The sequence below is a fragment of the Oncorhynchus mykiss genome, chromosome 23 (assembly GCF_057628025.1).
Source record: "Oncorhynchus mykiss isolate SJ-2025 chromosome 23, ASM5762802v1, whole genome shotgun sequence".
Classification (NCBI taxonomy): domain Eukaryota; kingdom Metazoa; phylum Chordata; class Actinopteri; order Salmoniformes; family Salmonidae; genus Oncorhynchus; species Oncorhynchus mykiss.
This window is the reverse complement of record NC_143044.1, coordinates 28,779,961-28,792,257: the sequence shown is the minus strand read 5'-3', so window position 1 is coordinate 28,792,257 and position 12,297 is coordinate 28,779,961. Positions and strand designations below refer to the sequence as shown.

General features: G+C 43.0%; 1 protein-coding gene across 2 annotated transcripts in view; it reads left to right on the top strand.

Annotated features, from left to right (window-relative positions):
- LOC110502701 (uncharacterized) overlaps window positions 1-12,297 on the top strand; it is a 77,995-nt gene that overhangs the window by 56,025 nt on the left and 9,673 nt on the right. For both annotated transcript variants that reach the window (XM_021580941.3, XM_021580940.3), the window contains exons 11-12: window positions 3,780-3,895; window positions 7,273-7,445. In XM_021580941.3, coding sequence (XP_021436616.2) covers window positions 3,780-3,895; window positions 7,273-7,445 — 289 coding nt within the window. The remainder of the gene's footprint in view (window positions 1-3,779; window positions 3,896-7,272; window positions 7,446-12,297) is intronic.

Sequence of the window (12,297 nt, the reverse complement as noted above, 5' to 3'; positions counted from 1 at the left end):
TTCTGCTTCCACAAGCACATCCAATGCTAGCATCAGTAATTCTACATTTGTTGTTAGCCCAGCTAGCATGGACACTGACAATTGTGAATCTGATGCAGCCGAAGAGCTACTGCCCCCTTACCAGGGAAAGCACCGAACAACAGACAGGGACGTTGTACCATCAAATAGGCGCAAATAGGATGAGAACTACATTGATTTGGGGTTCACTTATATTGGGAGTAGTGCCTTTCCACAGCCACAGTGTGTTATGTGAAAAGTACTATCTCACAACTCGATGAAACCTTCACTCATTTAGAAACAAAAAAAATGCCAAGTGGAGTGGAAACGTGCGTGCAAGCAGTTGCTCCCGACGCCACTTGAGTACACTGCAGCATCCACTGAGAGGCTCTTGCTGCCAAGGGAATGCCTGACAGCTTGAAATACATTTTGAACACTACAGTGGATAACTTTGTTAAAGCAAGGCCCCTGAACTCTCGTGTATTGTCTGCACTATGCAATGATATGGGCAGCGACCATGTAACGCTTTCACAACATACATTTATTTTATTGAGAGACGAGTTTAAAGTTCTTCACTCACCACAATTTTCACTTGTCTGACCGCTTGCATGATGATGAGATTCTCACATGACTGGCCTATCTGGGTGATGTTTTTTCTCACCTGAATGATCTGAATCTAGGATTACAGGGACTCTCCACAATTATATTCAATGTGCCGGACAAAATTGAGGCTATGATTAAGAAGTTGGAGCTCTTCTCTGTCTGCATTAACAAGGACAACACACGGGTCTTTCCATCACTCTATGATTTTGTGTGCAAATGAACTCAATCTTATGGACAATGTCAAATGTGATATAGCGAAGCACCTGAGTGAGTTGGGAGTGTAATTACACAGGTACTTTCCCGAAACGGATGACACAAACAACTGGATTCATTATCCCTTTCATGCCCTGCCTCTAGTCCTCTTACCGATATCTGAACAAGAGAGCCTCATCAAAATTGCAACAAGTGGTTCTGTGAAAATTGAATTTAATCAGAAGCCTGCCAGATTTCTGGATTGGGCTGCGCTCAGAGTATCTTTCCTTGGCAAATCGCGCTATTCAGACACTGATGCCCTTTGCAACCACGTACCTATGTGAGACTGGATTCTTGACCCTCACTAGCATGAACACTAAATACAGGCACAGACTGTGTGTGGAAAATGATTTAAGACTGAGACTCTCCAATACAACCCAACATTGCAGAGTTATGAGCATCCTTTCAAGCACACCGTTCTCATTAACCTAGGATGAGTTATTCACATTTTTCGATGAACAATTAAGGTTTTATATGTAAGATTGTTAAATAAAGAGCAAAATTATTGATTATTATTTGTGCCCTGGTCCTATAAGAGCTCTTTGTCACAACCTGGCTCGTGGGAAGTGACAAACTTACACTCATTCTTATGTTTAATAAATATATCGTATAGTGTGGGTGTGTGTGGGGCAGGCTTACAATGATGGCAAAAAAACAACATTTGAGAGTGCACTGACCCTGGTGCTAGAGGGGGTACGCAGCTGGAGGTTGAATGTTTGAAGGGGTACGGGACTATAAAACGTTTGGGAACCACTGGTCAAGTGTATTTGTGCCAAGCTTTTATTATCTTAGCCATATTTTTTATGTTGTCAGGACATGAGGCTGTTTCCTTCTGAGTTTCTTTCTGGGATACAAGCACTTTTCCTTCTTTTTTTTTGTTTTATGGCTCAAAGTTTTATTGCATCTCCCGTTGTGATCTTACCGTATCAATCACGTTTTGTGATGCAGCAGTGAAGTAGTTCCACTGGACATTGTGATTTACAACCCCGTTCTTGTATTATCTGAATGAGTGCGGACTGGATCCAAAGCAATTTCTTCCCTTGCTGCGGTGAGCCACTTCTTCTGTGGGTGCTCTAGAGTCAATGTGTGAGTGAAGTTGCTTATTTTTATGTAATGCTATGTTAACCATTTTACCCCAATACTGTAAGCAAAATGCTTGTGCATGCTAGGCCTGAACATGCTCAGAAAAAGCTCACATAAACCTTGATTGCATCTCATTTTGTCTTCATGATTTACCCTGCTGCTCAGACAAATGGATGTAAAATCATTGAAGCCTCAGTCATGAGTCAGTGGAATCTGGTTAGTGCATCCCCCAGTGATCACTGTATGATTTGCATGCAGAGCTTTGCTGGACTAAACCTGACCCCCTCTGATTTTAATGGGTATTGTAAAAAGGCTAATCCTTACACCTGCTAACCAGCAAATCTGGTCTCTGTGAGCTGAATCCCATTCAGTGGAAGCGTATGCCACAGTGGTACTATGCAGGCAAAGGTCGATTTGTCATATCGACCTGACCTGGAGCACTCTCACAGGCACAAAATCCATCTCCCACTGTGACTGTCTTCACCCTAGACATGGCTGTGTGACTCTTCATTGTGTGTGTGACTTTACTGTCTGTCTGTCTGTACTTTAGCATGATTTCAACTCTCCGGCTTCAGCTCTCCGGCTGTTGGCATGCTATCTTTTGTTTTCAGGGGATTCAAGCACAGACAAAACAAGTGCACACACACTGACTGCAGTTCTCTGGTGTATTCAGCACTGGTTTATTGTCCCAGAATGCCTGCTTCGTGTGTGTGCGTGTGAGAGAGATACTGTTGTTGATTCTAGCCTCTTGTCTATTAAAGCGAAGGCAAGCTCCCTCTGGTTAAAGTTTAATCTGAAAGAGCCCTTTAGTAGTTATACAATGCCCCTGTGTCTCAGTGTGAGTCCACAGAACTTTGCACAGATAATGTCATTGTTTTATTATCTCTAACCGTTAACATTTCTTAACAGTAACAATAGTACTAGACAACTACTTGTTTACCACAGGTGTCGGGATGTAGCTCTATGTTCTTTTTAATTAATATTCATGACTGATAATTGTCTAAAAGTTTCAAAACCTGATCTTGTTGTGATTTTAAATCCACACAAAGGTCTGCAATTTGTTCATATTTCCAATGCACAATTCTAATGAATTTCATAGACAAACAACGTACCCGGTATTGACGTTGTTTAAGCGTGGGCCCATGCATGTAGTACTTTGTTAATTCTACTTCTGAAGTAATGGCTAGACTTTGAGTAGAACCTATGTGTTGCCTACTAACTGTAACTCCTGCTGATATTTGGACTTCTCTTCGAGGCACCTCTTTAAATCAATCTTTAGTACTCCAGTGAGAGCATCAGCTTAGCCAGATCCTTTTAACATGATGAGACTCCATTACTGTATTTGGTCCCTGTTCAGGTCTGTCTGGCCGCTGGCTGATAGTAGATTACAGTCTGACTACAGCACTTTAGCTGGCCCATCCGGTCCCTACTTCAACACACTACTAATTGCGGCTAATTTTAGCTCCTACTTTGCCAAACTCCATAGCCCAATTCCATCAAGATGCCCAATTCTGTGGCAAAGCTCCCAAATGCTCTTAATGGTTTACCTATCTATGCCCATTATGCTAAATAGATTTTAGCATTTTTTTAATACATTTTTACAAACAAAAATTAATTTTCTGTGATTTAGAAAATGCTAAGGTATAAAGGTAAATACTTAATTTTTATTATATTTTTAACATGAACTGTTCTTACCAAAGCCTACTGCTCAAGATGTTTGTGTGCCTCAAAGAACACCTTCTCTGTTCGTGTATGGAATTTTGTGGGTGTGTGATGATAAATTAAAACGGTGTCTTTTAGAGTTTTAAAATGTCTTATTTGTATGCCTTTCTTCCCTAATCCAGATTGGAGGCTGCAGTAGCCTGAATGTCTTCTGTGTTCGAGGGAACAGGCTGACAAGAATTCCCTCTGAGATCTCTCAGGCCACAGAACTGCATGTGTTTGATGTGTCTGGAAATAGGTAGGCTACATATAAATGAAATTCAATGTATATTTATTAGCCTATGATCATATTCACATTACATCATATACACAACTGGTCAAAGTCTTAGAACACCTACTCATTCAAGGGTTTTTCTTTATATTTTTTTACTATTTTCTACACCGTAGAATAATAGGGAAGACCTCAAACTTATGATATAACACATGGAATCATGTAGTAACCAAAAAAGTGTTAAACAAATCAAATATTTATTTTATTTTAGATTCTTCAAATAGCCACCCTGTGCCTTGATGACAGCTTTGCATACATACTATTGGTATTCTCTCAACCAGCATCACCTGGAAGGCTTTCCAACAGTCTTGGAGTTCCCACATATGCTGGACACTTGTTGGCTGCTTTTCCTTGACTCTGCAGTCCAACTCATCCCAAACCATCTCAATTGGGTTGAGGTCGGGTGATTATGGAGGCCAGGTTATCTCATGCAGCATCATCACTCTCCTTCTTGGTAAAATAGCCCTTACACAGCCTGGAGGTGTTGGGTCATTGCCCAAACCAGATGGGACGGCGTATCGCTGCAGAATGCTGTCGTAGCCATGCTGGTTAAGTGTGCCTTGAATTCTAAATAAATTACAAGCAGTGTCACCAGCGAAGCACCCCCACACCATAACACCACCTCCTTCATGCTTCATGGTGGCAAATACACATGCGGAGATCATTCGTTCACCCACACCATGGCTCACAAAGACACGTCGGTTGGAACCAAAAATATCCAATTTGTACTCTAGACCAAAGGACAGATTTCCACCGGTCTACTGTCCATTGCTCATGTTTCTTGGCCCAAGCAAGTCTCGTCTTCTTATTGGTGTCCTTTAGTAGTGCTTTCTTAGCAGCATTTCGACTATGAAGGCCTGATTCACACAGTCTTCTCTGAACAGTTGATGTTGAGATGTCTGTTACTTGAACTCTGTGTTAGAATGGTGCCGGAAGAGATGGCTGCCATTTTACAGACTCCTAACCAATCGTGCTATTGTGTGTGTGTGTTTTTCCCCACCTTATTTGTAACTGTGACAAATAAAATTTGATTTGAAGCATTTATTTGGGCTGCAATTTCTGTGGTTGGTAATAGAGGTCGACCGATTATGATTTTTCAACGGCGATACCCATTATTGGAGGACTAAAAAAAGCCGATACCTATTAATCGGACGATTCTTTTATTTTTTTATTTGTAATAATGTCAATTACAACAATACTGAATGAACACTTATTTTAACTTAATATAATACAGCAATAAAATGAATTTAGCCTCAAATAAATAATGAACATGTTCAATTTTCTTTAAATAATGCAAAAACAAAGTGTTGGAGAAGAAAGTAAAAGTGCAATATGTGCCATGTAAGAAAGCTAACGTTTCAGTTCCTTGCTCAGAACATGAGAACATATGAAACCTGGTGGTTCCTTTTAACATGAGTCTCGAACCAGGTAGGAGCGAGGGGAACAACCACTCCAAGTCTCAGAGCGAGTGATGTTTGAAATGCTATTAGCGCGCACCCCACTAACTAAGTTAGCCATTTCACATCGGTTACACCAGCCTCATCTCGGGAGTTGATAGGCTTGAAGTCCTAAACAGCGCAATGCTTGACGCACAATGAAGAGCTGCTGGCAAAACGCACGAAAGTGCTGTTTGAATGAATGCTTATGAGCCTGCTGCTGCCTACCACCGCTCAGTCAGACTGCTCTATGAAATCATAGACTTAGTTATAACATAATAACACACAGAAATACGAGCCTTCGGTCATTAATATGGTCGAATCCGGAAACTATCATCTCGAAAACAAGACGTTTATTCTTTCAGTGAAATACGGAACCGTTCCGTATTTTATCCAATGGGTGGGATCCGTTAGTCTAAATATTCCTGTTACATTGCACAACCTTCAATGGTATGTCATAATTACGTAAAATTCTGGCAAATTAGGCGGCCCACACTGTTGCATATACACTGACTCGGCGTGCAATGAACACAAGAGAAGCAACACTATTTCACCTGGGTAATATTGCCTGCTAACCTGAATTTCTTTTAGCTAAATATGCAGGTTTAAAAATATATGCTTCGGTGTATTGATTTTAAGAAAGGCATTGATGTTCATGGTTAGGTACACATTGGAGCAACGATACGCACCACATCGATTAAATGCAACGCAGGACACGCTAGATAAACTAGTAATATCATTAACCATGTGTAGTTAACTAGTGATTATGATTGATTGTTTTTTAGAAGATAAGTTTAATGCTAGTTAGCAACTTACCTTGGCTTACTGCATTCGCGTAACAGGCAGTCTCCTCGTGGAGTGCAATGAGGCAGGTGGTTAGAGCGTTGGACTAGTTAACTGAAAGGTTGCAAGATTGAATCCCCTGAGCTGACAAGGTGAAAATCTGTTGTTCTGCCCCTGAACGAGGCAGTTAACCCACCGTTCCTAGGCCGTCATTGAAAATAAGAATGTGTTCTTAACTGACTTGCCTAGTTAAACAAAGATTAAATAAAGGTGTATTTAAAAAAAAATTGGCCAAATCGGTGTCAAAAAATACAGATTTCCGATTGTTATGAAAACTTGAAATCAGCCCTAATTAATCGGCCATTGGATTAATCGGTCGACCTCTAGTTGGTAACTTTATTGATCTTTTCCTCTGCAGCTGGGTCTTCCATTCCTGTGGCGGTCCTCATGAGAGCCAGTTTCATGATAGCACTTGATGGTTTTTGTGACTGCACTTGAAGAAACTTTCAAAGTTCTTCAAATGTTCCGTATTGACTGACCTTCATGTCTTAAAGTAATGATGGACTGTCGTTTCTCTTTGCTTATTTAAGCAGTTCTTGCCATAGAATGGACTTTGTCTTTTACCAAATAGGGCTATCTTCTGTATACCCCCCTACCTTGTCACAACTCAACTGATTGACTCAAATGAACTTTTATTTAACTAGGCAAGTCAGTTAAGAACAAATTCTTATTTACAATTACGGCCTATCAGTGCCTTTTAACAAGGCACACCTGTTAATTGAAATGCATTCCAGGTGACTATCTCATGAAGCTGGTTGAGAGAATGCCAAGTTGACAGCTTTGCACACACAAGTTCTAGGGTTGCTATTTGGAGAATAGCCACTACAATGCTACAATGTAGAAAATGGTCAAAATAAAGAAAAACCCCTGAACGAGTTCTAAAACTTTTGACCTGTAGTGTATATTATTTATCTTATTATACTCCAGTCCCAGTAATGCTTTTAGATGTAGCAAAGTAAGTCATAATATTTGACACCAATGTAGACTCTGAGCTGTCCACAAATCAATAAGGGTCACTTAATATTCTCTGCAGTCTTTCAATAACACATTATCATCTCTCTCCAGACTACTCCACCTACCCATATCTCTGACCATGCTGCGACTCAAGGCCCTGTGGCTGTCAGAGAACCAGTCCCAGCCTCTACTCACCTTCCAGAATGACATGGATCCAGAGTCGGGGGAAAAAGTACTCACCTGTGTTCTCCTGCCCCAGCAGCCTTTAGAACCTGACAGTAAAGGTAAGGTCTTGTCATGTACTACCAACTCTGTGGTCTTGTGGATAGAGTATCCGCCCTGATATTGGAAGATTGGGAGTTCGATACCCGGCCGAGTCACTTTTATTTAACCTTTTTATTTATTTATAAGTCAGTTAAGAACAAATTCTTATTTTGCAATGACGGCCTACCCCGGCCAAACCCTCCCCTAACCCGGACGACGCTGGGACAGTTGTACTCCGTCCTATGGGACTCCCAATCACGGCGGGTTGGGATACAGCCTGGGATCGAACCAGGTTTTGTAGTGACGACCCTAGCACTGAGATTCAGACCGCTGCACCACTCGGGAGCCTAAAGACTGTAAAAATGTGACCTGATGCGTCTCTGCTTGGCACTCTGCATTAAAGGGAAGATTTGTTTTATCCTTCCAATATGACATATCACTTTACATTCGTATTTCGGGAGAACTGTATATTTTATATAATTTTTATTTATTTATTTAACCTTTATTTAACCAGGTAGGCTAGTTGAGAACAAGTTCTAATTTGCAACTGCGACCTGGCCAAGATAAAGCAAAACAGTTTGACACATACAACAACACAGTTACACATGGAATAAACAAACATACCATCAATAATACAGTAGGAAAAAAAAGTCTATATACAGTGAGTGCAAATAAGGTCAAATAAGGGAGTTAAGGCAATAAATAGGCCATGGTGGCGAAGTAATTACAATATGGCAATTAAACACTGGAATGGTAGATGTGCAAGTAGAGATACTGTGGTGCAAAAGGAGCTAAATAAATAAATACAGTATGGGAATGAGGTAGATAGATGGGCTGTATACAGATGGGCTATGAACAGGTGCAGTGATCTGTGAGCTGCTCTGACAGCTGGTTCTTAAAGCTAGTGAGGGAGATGGGAATCTCCAGCTTCAGTGATTTTTGCAGTTTGTTCCAGTCAGTGGCAGCAGAGTACTGGAAGGAAAGGCGACCAAAGGAGGAATTGGCTTTGGGGGTGACCAGTGAGATATACCTGCTGGAGCGTGTGCTACAAGTGGGTGCTGCTATGGTGACCAGCGAGCTGAGATAGGGTGGGGCTTTACCTAGCAGAGACTTGTAGATAACCTGTAGCCAGTGGGTTTGGCGACGAGTATGAAGCGAGGGCCAGCCAACGAGAGCGTACAGGTTGCAGTGGTGGGTAGTATATGGGGCTTTGGTGACAAAACGGATGGCACTGTGATAGACTACATCCAGTTTGCTGAATAGAGTGTTGGAGGCTATTTTATAGATGACATCGTCGAGGATCGGTAGGATGGTCAGTTTTACGAGGGTATGTTTGGCAGCATGGGTGAAGGAAGCTTTGTTTGCGAAATAGGAAGCCAATTCTAGATTTAATTTTTGATTGAAGATGCTTAATGTCAGTCTGGAAGGAGAGTTTAGTCTAATGTAAAGAGAAGCTCTAGACGAGCAGGAGTGAAGCCACTGTCCATAAGACGGTAAAGACCCACATATCGAGTCCTTGTTGTTTTTGCAAAAATAAATTGGCACTCTGAATAAAGCCAATTTATCATTTGAACATATCCTGGGATTGAATTTTTTAAAATTTGTCAGCTAAAAAAAGTTGCACTTATACAGTGCGTGGGCTTTTAGCATAGCCCCTTTTACACTTCTGCTTGCTTACCCCTACTAGCTAACCACTAGCAGCCTTGAAACGCATCACTTGATGAAATTGATGAAATCCGAGCAAGGGTAGCATTCCAGAGGGACATCAGAGACTGTAACGTCCTTTGCTTCACTGAAACATGGCTCACTGGAGAGACGCTATCCGAAGCGGTGCAGCCAACGGGTTTCTCCACACATCGCGCAGACAGAAACAAACATCTTTCTGGTAAGAAGAGGGGCGGGGGCGTATGCCTCATGGCCAACGTGACATGGTGTGATGAAAGAAACATACAGGAACTCAAATACTTCTGTTCACCTGATTTAGAATTCCTCACAATCAAATGTAGACCGCATTATCTACCAAGAGAATTCTCTTCGATTATAATCACAGCCGTATATATCCCCCCCCAAGCAGACACATCGATGGCTCTGAGCGAACTTTATTTAACTCTCTGCAAACTGGAAACAATTAATCCGGAGGCTGCATTCATTGTAGCTGGGGATTTTAACAAGGCTAATCTGAAAACAAGACTCCCCAAATTTTATCAGCATATCGATTGCGCAACCAGGGGAGGAAAGACCTTGGACCATTGTTACTCTAACTTCCGCGACGCATATAAGGCCCTGCCCCGCCCCCCTTTCGGAAAAGCTGACCACGACTCCATTTTGTTGATCCCTGCCTACAGACAGAAACTAAAACAAGAGGCTCCCACGCTGAGGTCTGTCCAACGCTGGTCCGACCAAGCTGACTCCACACTCCAAGACTGCTTCCATCACGTGGACTGGGAGATGTTTCGTATTGCGTCAGATAACAACATTGACGAATACGCTGATTCGGTGTGCGAGTTCATTAGAACGTGCGTTGAAGATGTCGTTCCCATAGCAACGATTAAAACATTCCCTAACCAGAAACCGTGGATTGATGGCAGCATTCGTGTGAAACACTGCTTTTAATCAGGGCAAGGTGTCTGGTAACATGACCGAATACAAACAGTGCAGCTATTCCCTCCGCAAGGCTATCAAACAAGCTAAGCGCCAGTACAGAGACAAAGTAGAATCTCAATTCAACGGCTCAGACACAAGAGGCATGTGGCAGGGTCTACAGTCAATCACGGACTACAGGAAGAAATCCAGCCCAGTCACGGACCAGGATGTCTTGCTCCCAGGCAGACTAAATAACTTTTTTGCCCGCTTTGAGGACAATACAGTGCCACTGACACGGCCTGCAACGAAAACATGCGGTCTCTCCTTCACTGCAGCCGAGGTGAGTAAGACATTTAAACGTGTTAACCCTCGCAGGGCTGCAGGCCCAGATGGCATCCCCAGCCGCGCCCTCAGAGCATGCGCAGACCAGCTGGCCGGTGTGTTTACGGACATATTCAATCAATCCCTATACCAGTCTGCTATTCCCACATGCTTCAAGAGGGCCACCATTGTTCCTGTTCCCAAGAAAGCTAAGGTAACTGAGCTAAATGACTACCGCCCCGTAGCACTCACATCCGTCATCATGAAGTGCTTTGAGAGACTAGTCAAGGACCATATCACCTCCACCCTACCTGACACCCTAGACCCACTCCAATTTGCTTACCGCCCAAATAGGTCCACAGACGATGCAATCTCAACCACACTGCACACTGCCCTAACCCATCTGGACAAGAGGAATACCTATGTGAGAATGCTGTTCATCGACTACAGCTCGGCATTCAACACCATAGTACCCTCCAAGCTCGTCATCAAGCTCGAGACCCTGGGTCTCGACCCCGCCCTGTGCAACTGGGTACTGGACTTCCTGACGGGCCGCCCCCAGGTGGTGAGGGTAGGCAACAACATCTCCTCCCCGCTGATCCTCAACACTGGGGCCCCACAAGGGTGCGTTCTGAGCCCTCTCCTGTACTCCCTGTTCACCCACGACTGCGTGGCCACGCACGCCTCCAACTCAATCATCAAGTTTGCGGACGACACAACAGTGGTAGGCTTGATTACCAACAACGATGAGACGGCCTACAGGGAGGAGGTGAGGGCCCTCGGAGTGTGGTGTCAGGAAAATAACCTCACACTCAACGTCAACAAAACTAAGGAGATGATTGTGGACTTCAGGAAACAGCAGAGGGAACACCCCCCTATCCACATCGATGGAACAGTAGTGGAGAGGGTAGCAAGTTTCAAGTTCCTCGGCATACACATCACAGACAAACTGAATTGGTCCACTCACACAGACAGCATCGTGAAGAAGGCGCAGCAGCGCCTCTTCAACCTCAGGAGGCTGAAGAAATTCGGCTTGTCACCAAAAGCACTCACAAACTTCTACAGATGCACAATCGAGAGCATCCTGGCGGGCTGTATCACCGCCTGGTATGGCAACTGCACCGCCCTCAACCGTAAGGCTCTCCAGAGGGTAGTGAGGTCTGCACAACGCATCACCGGGGGCAAACTACCTGCCCTCCAGGACACCTACACCACCCGATGTCACAGGAAGGCCATAAAGATCATCAAGGACATCAACCACCCAAGCCACTGCCTGTTCACCCCGCTATCATCCAGAAGGCGAGGTCAGTACAGGTGCATCAAAGCTGGGACCGAGAGACTGAAAAACAGCTTCTATCTCAAGGCCATCAGACTGTTAAACAGCCACCACTAACACTGAGTGGCTGCTGCCAACACACTGACACTGACTCAACTCCAGCCACTTTAATAATGGGAAATGATGTAAATATATCACTAGCCACTTTAAACAATGCTACCTTATATAAATGTTACTTACCCTACATTATTCATCTCATATGCATACGTATATACTGTACTCTATCATCGACGGTATCCTTATGTAATACATGTATCACTAGCCACTTTATACTATACTATGCCACTTTGTTTACATACTCATCTCATTTGTACATACTGTACCCGATACCATCTACTGTATCTTGCCTATGCTGCTCTGTACCATCACTCATTCATATATCCTTATGTACATATTCTTTATCCCCTTACACTGTGTACAAGACAGTAGTTTTGGAATTGTTAGTTAGATTACTTGTTATTACTGCATTGTCGGAACTAGAAGCACAAGCATTTCGCTACACTCGCATTAACATCTGCTAACCATGTGTATGTGACAAATAAAATTTGATTTGATTTGATTTATTAGCAGTTCAGTTTCTTTACATAGTAGACATTGAACGTCTATAACCAAACTGGCAAAAACTCTGTTGT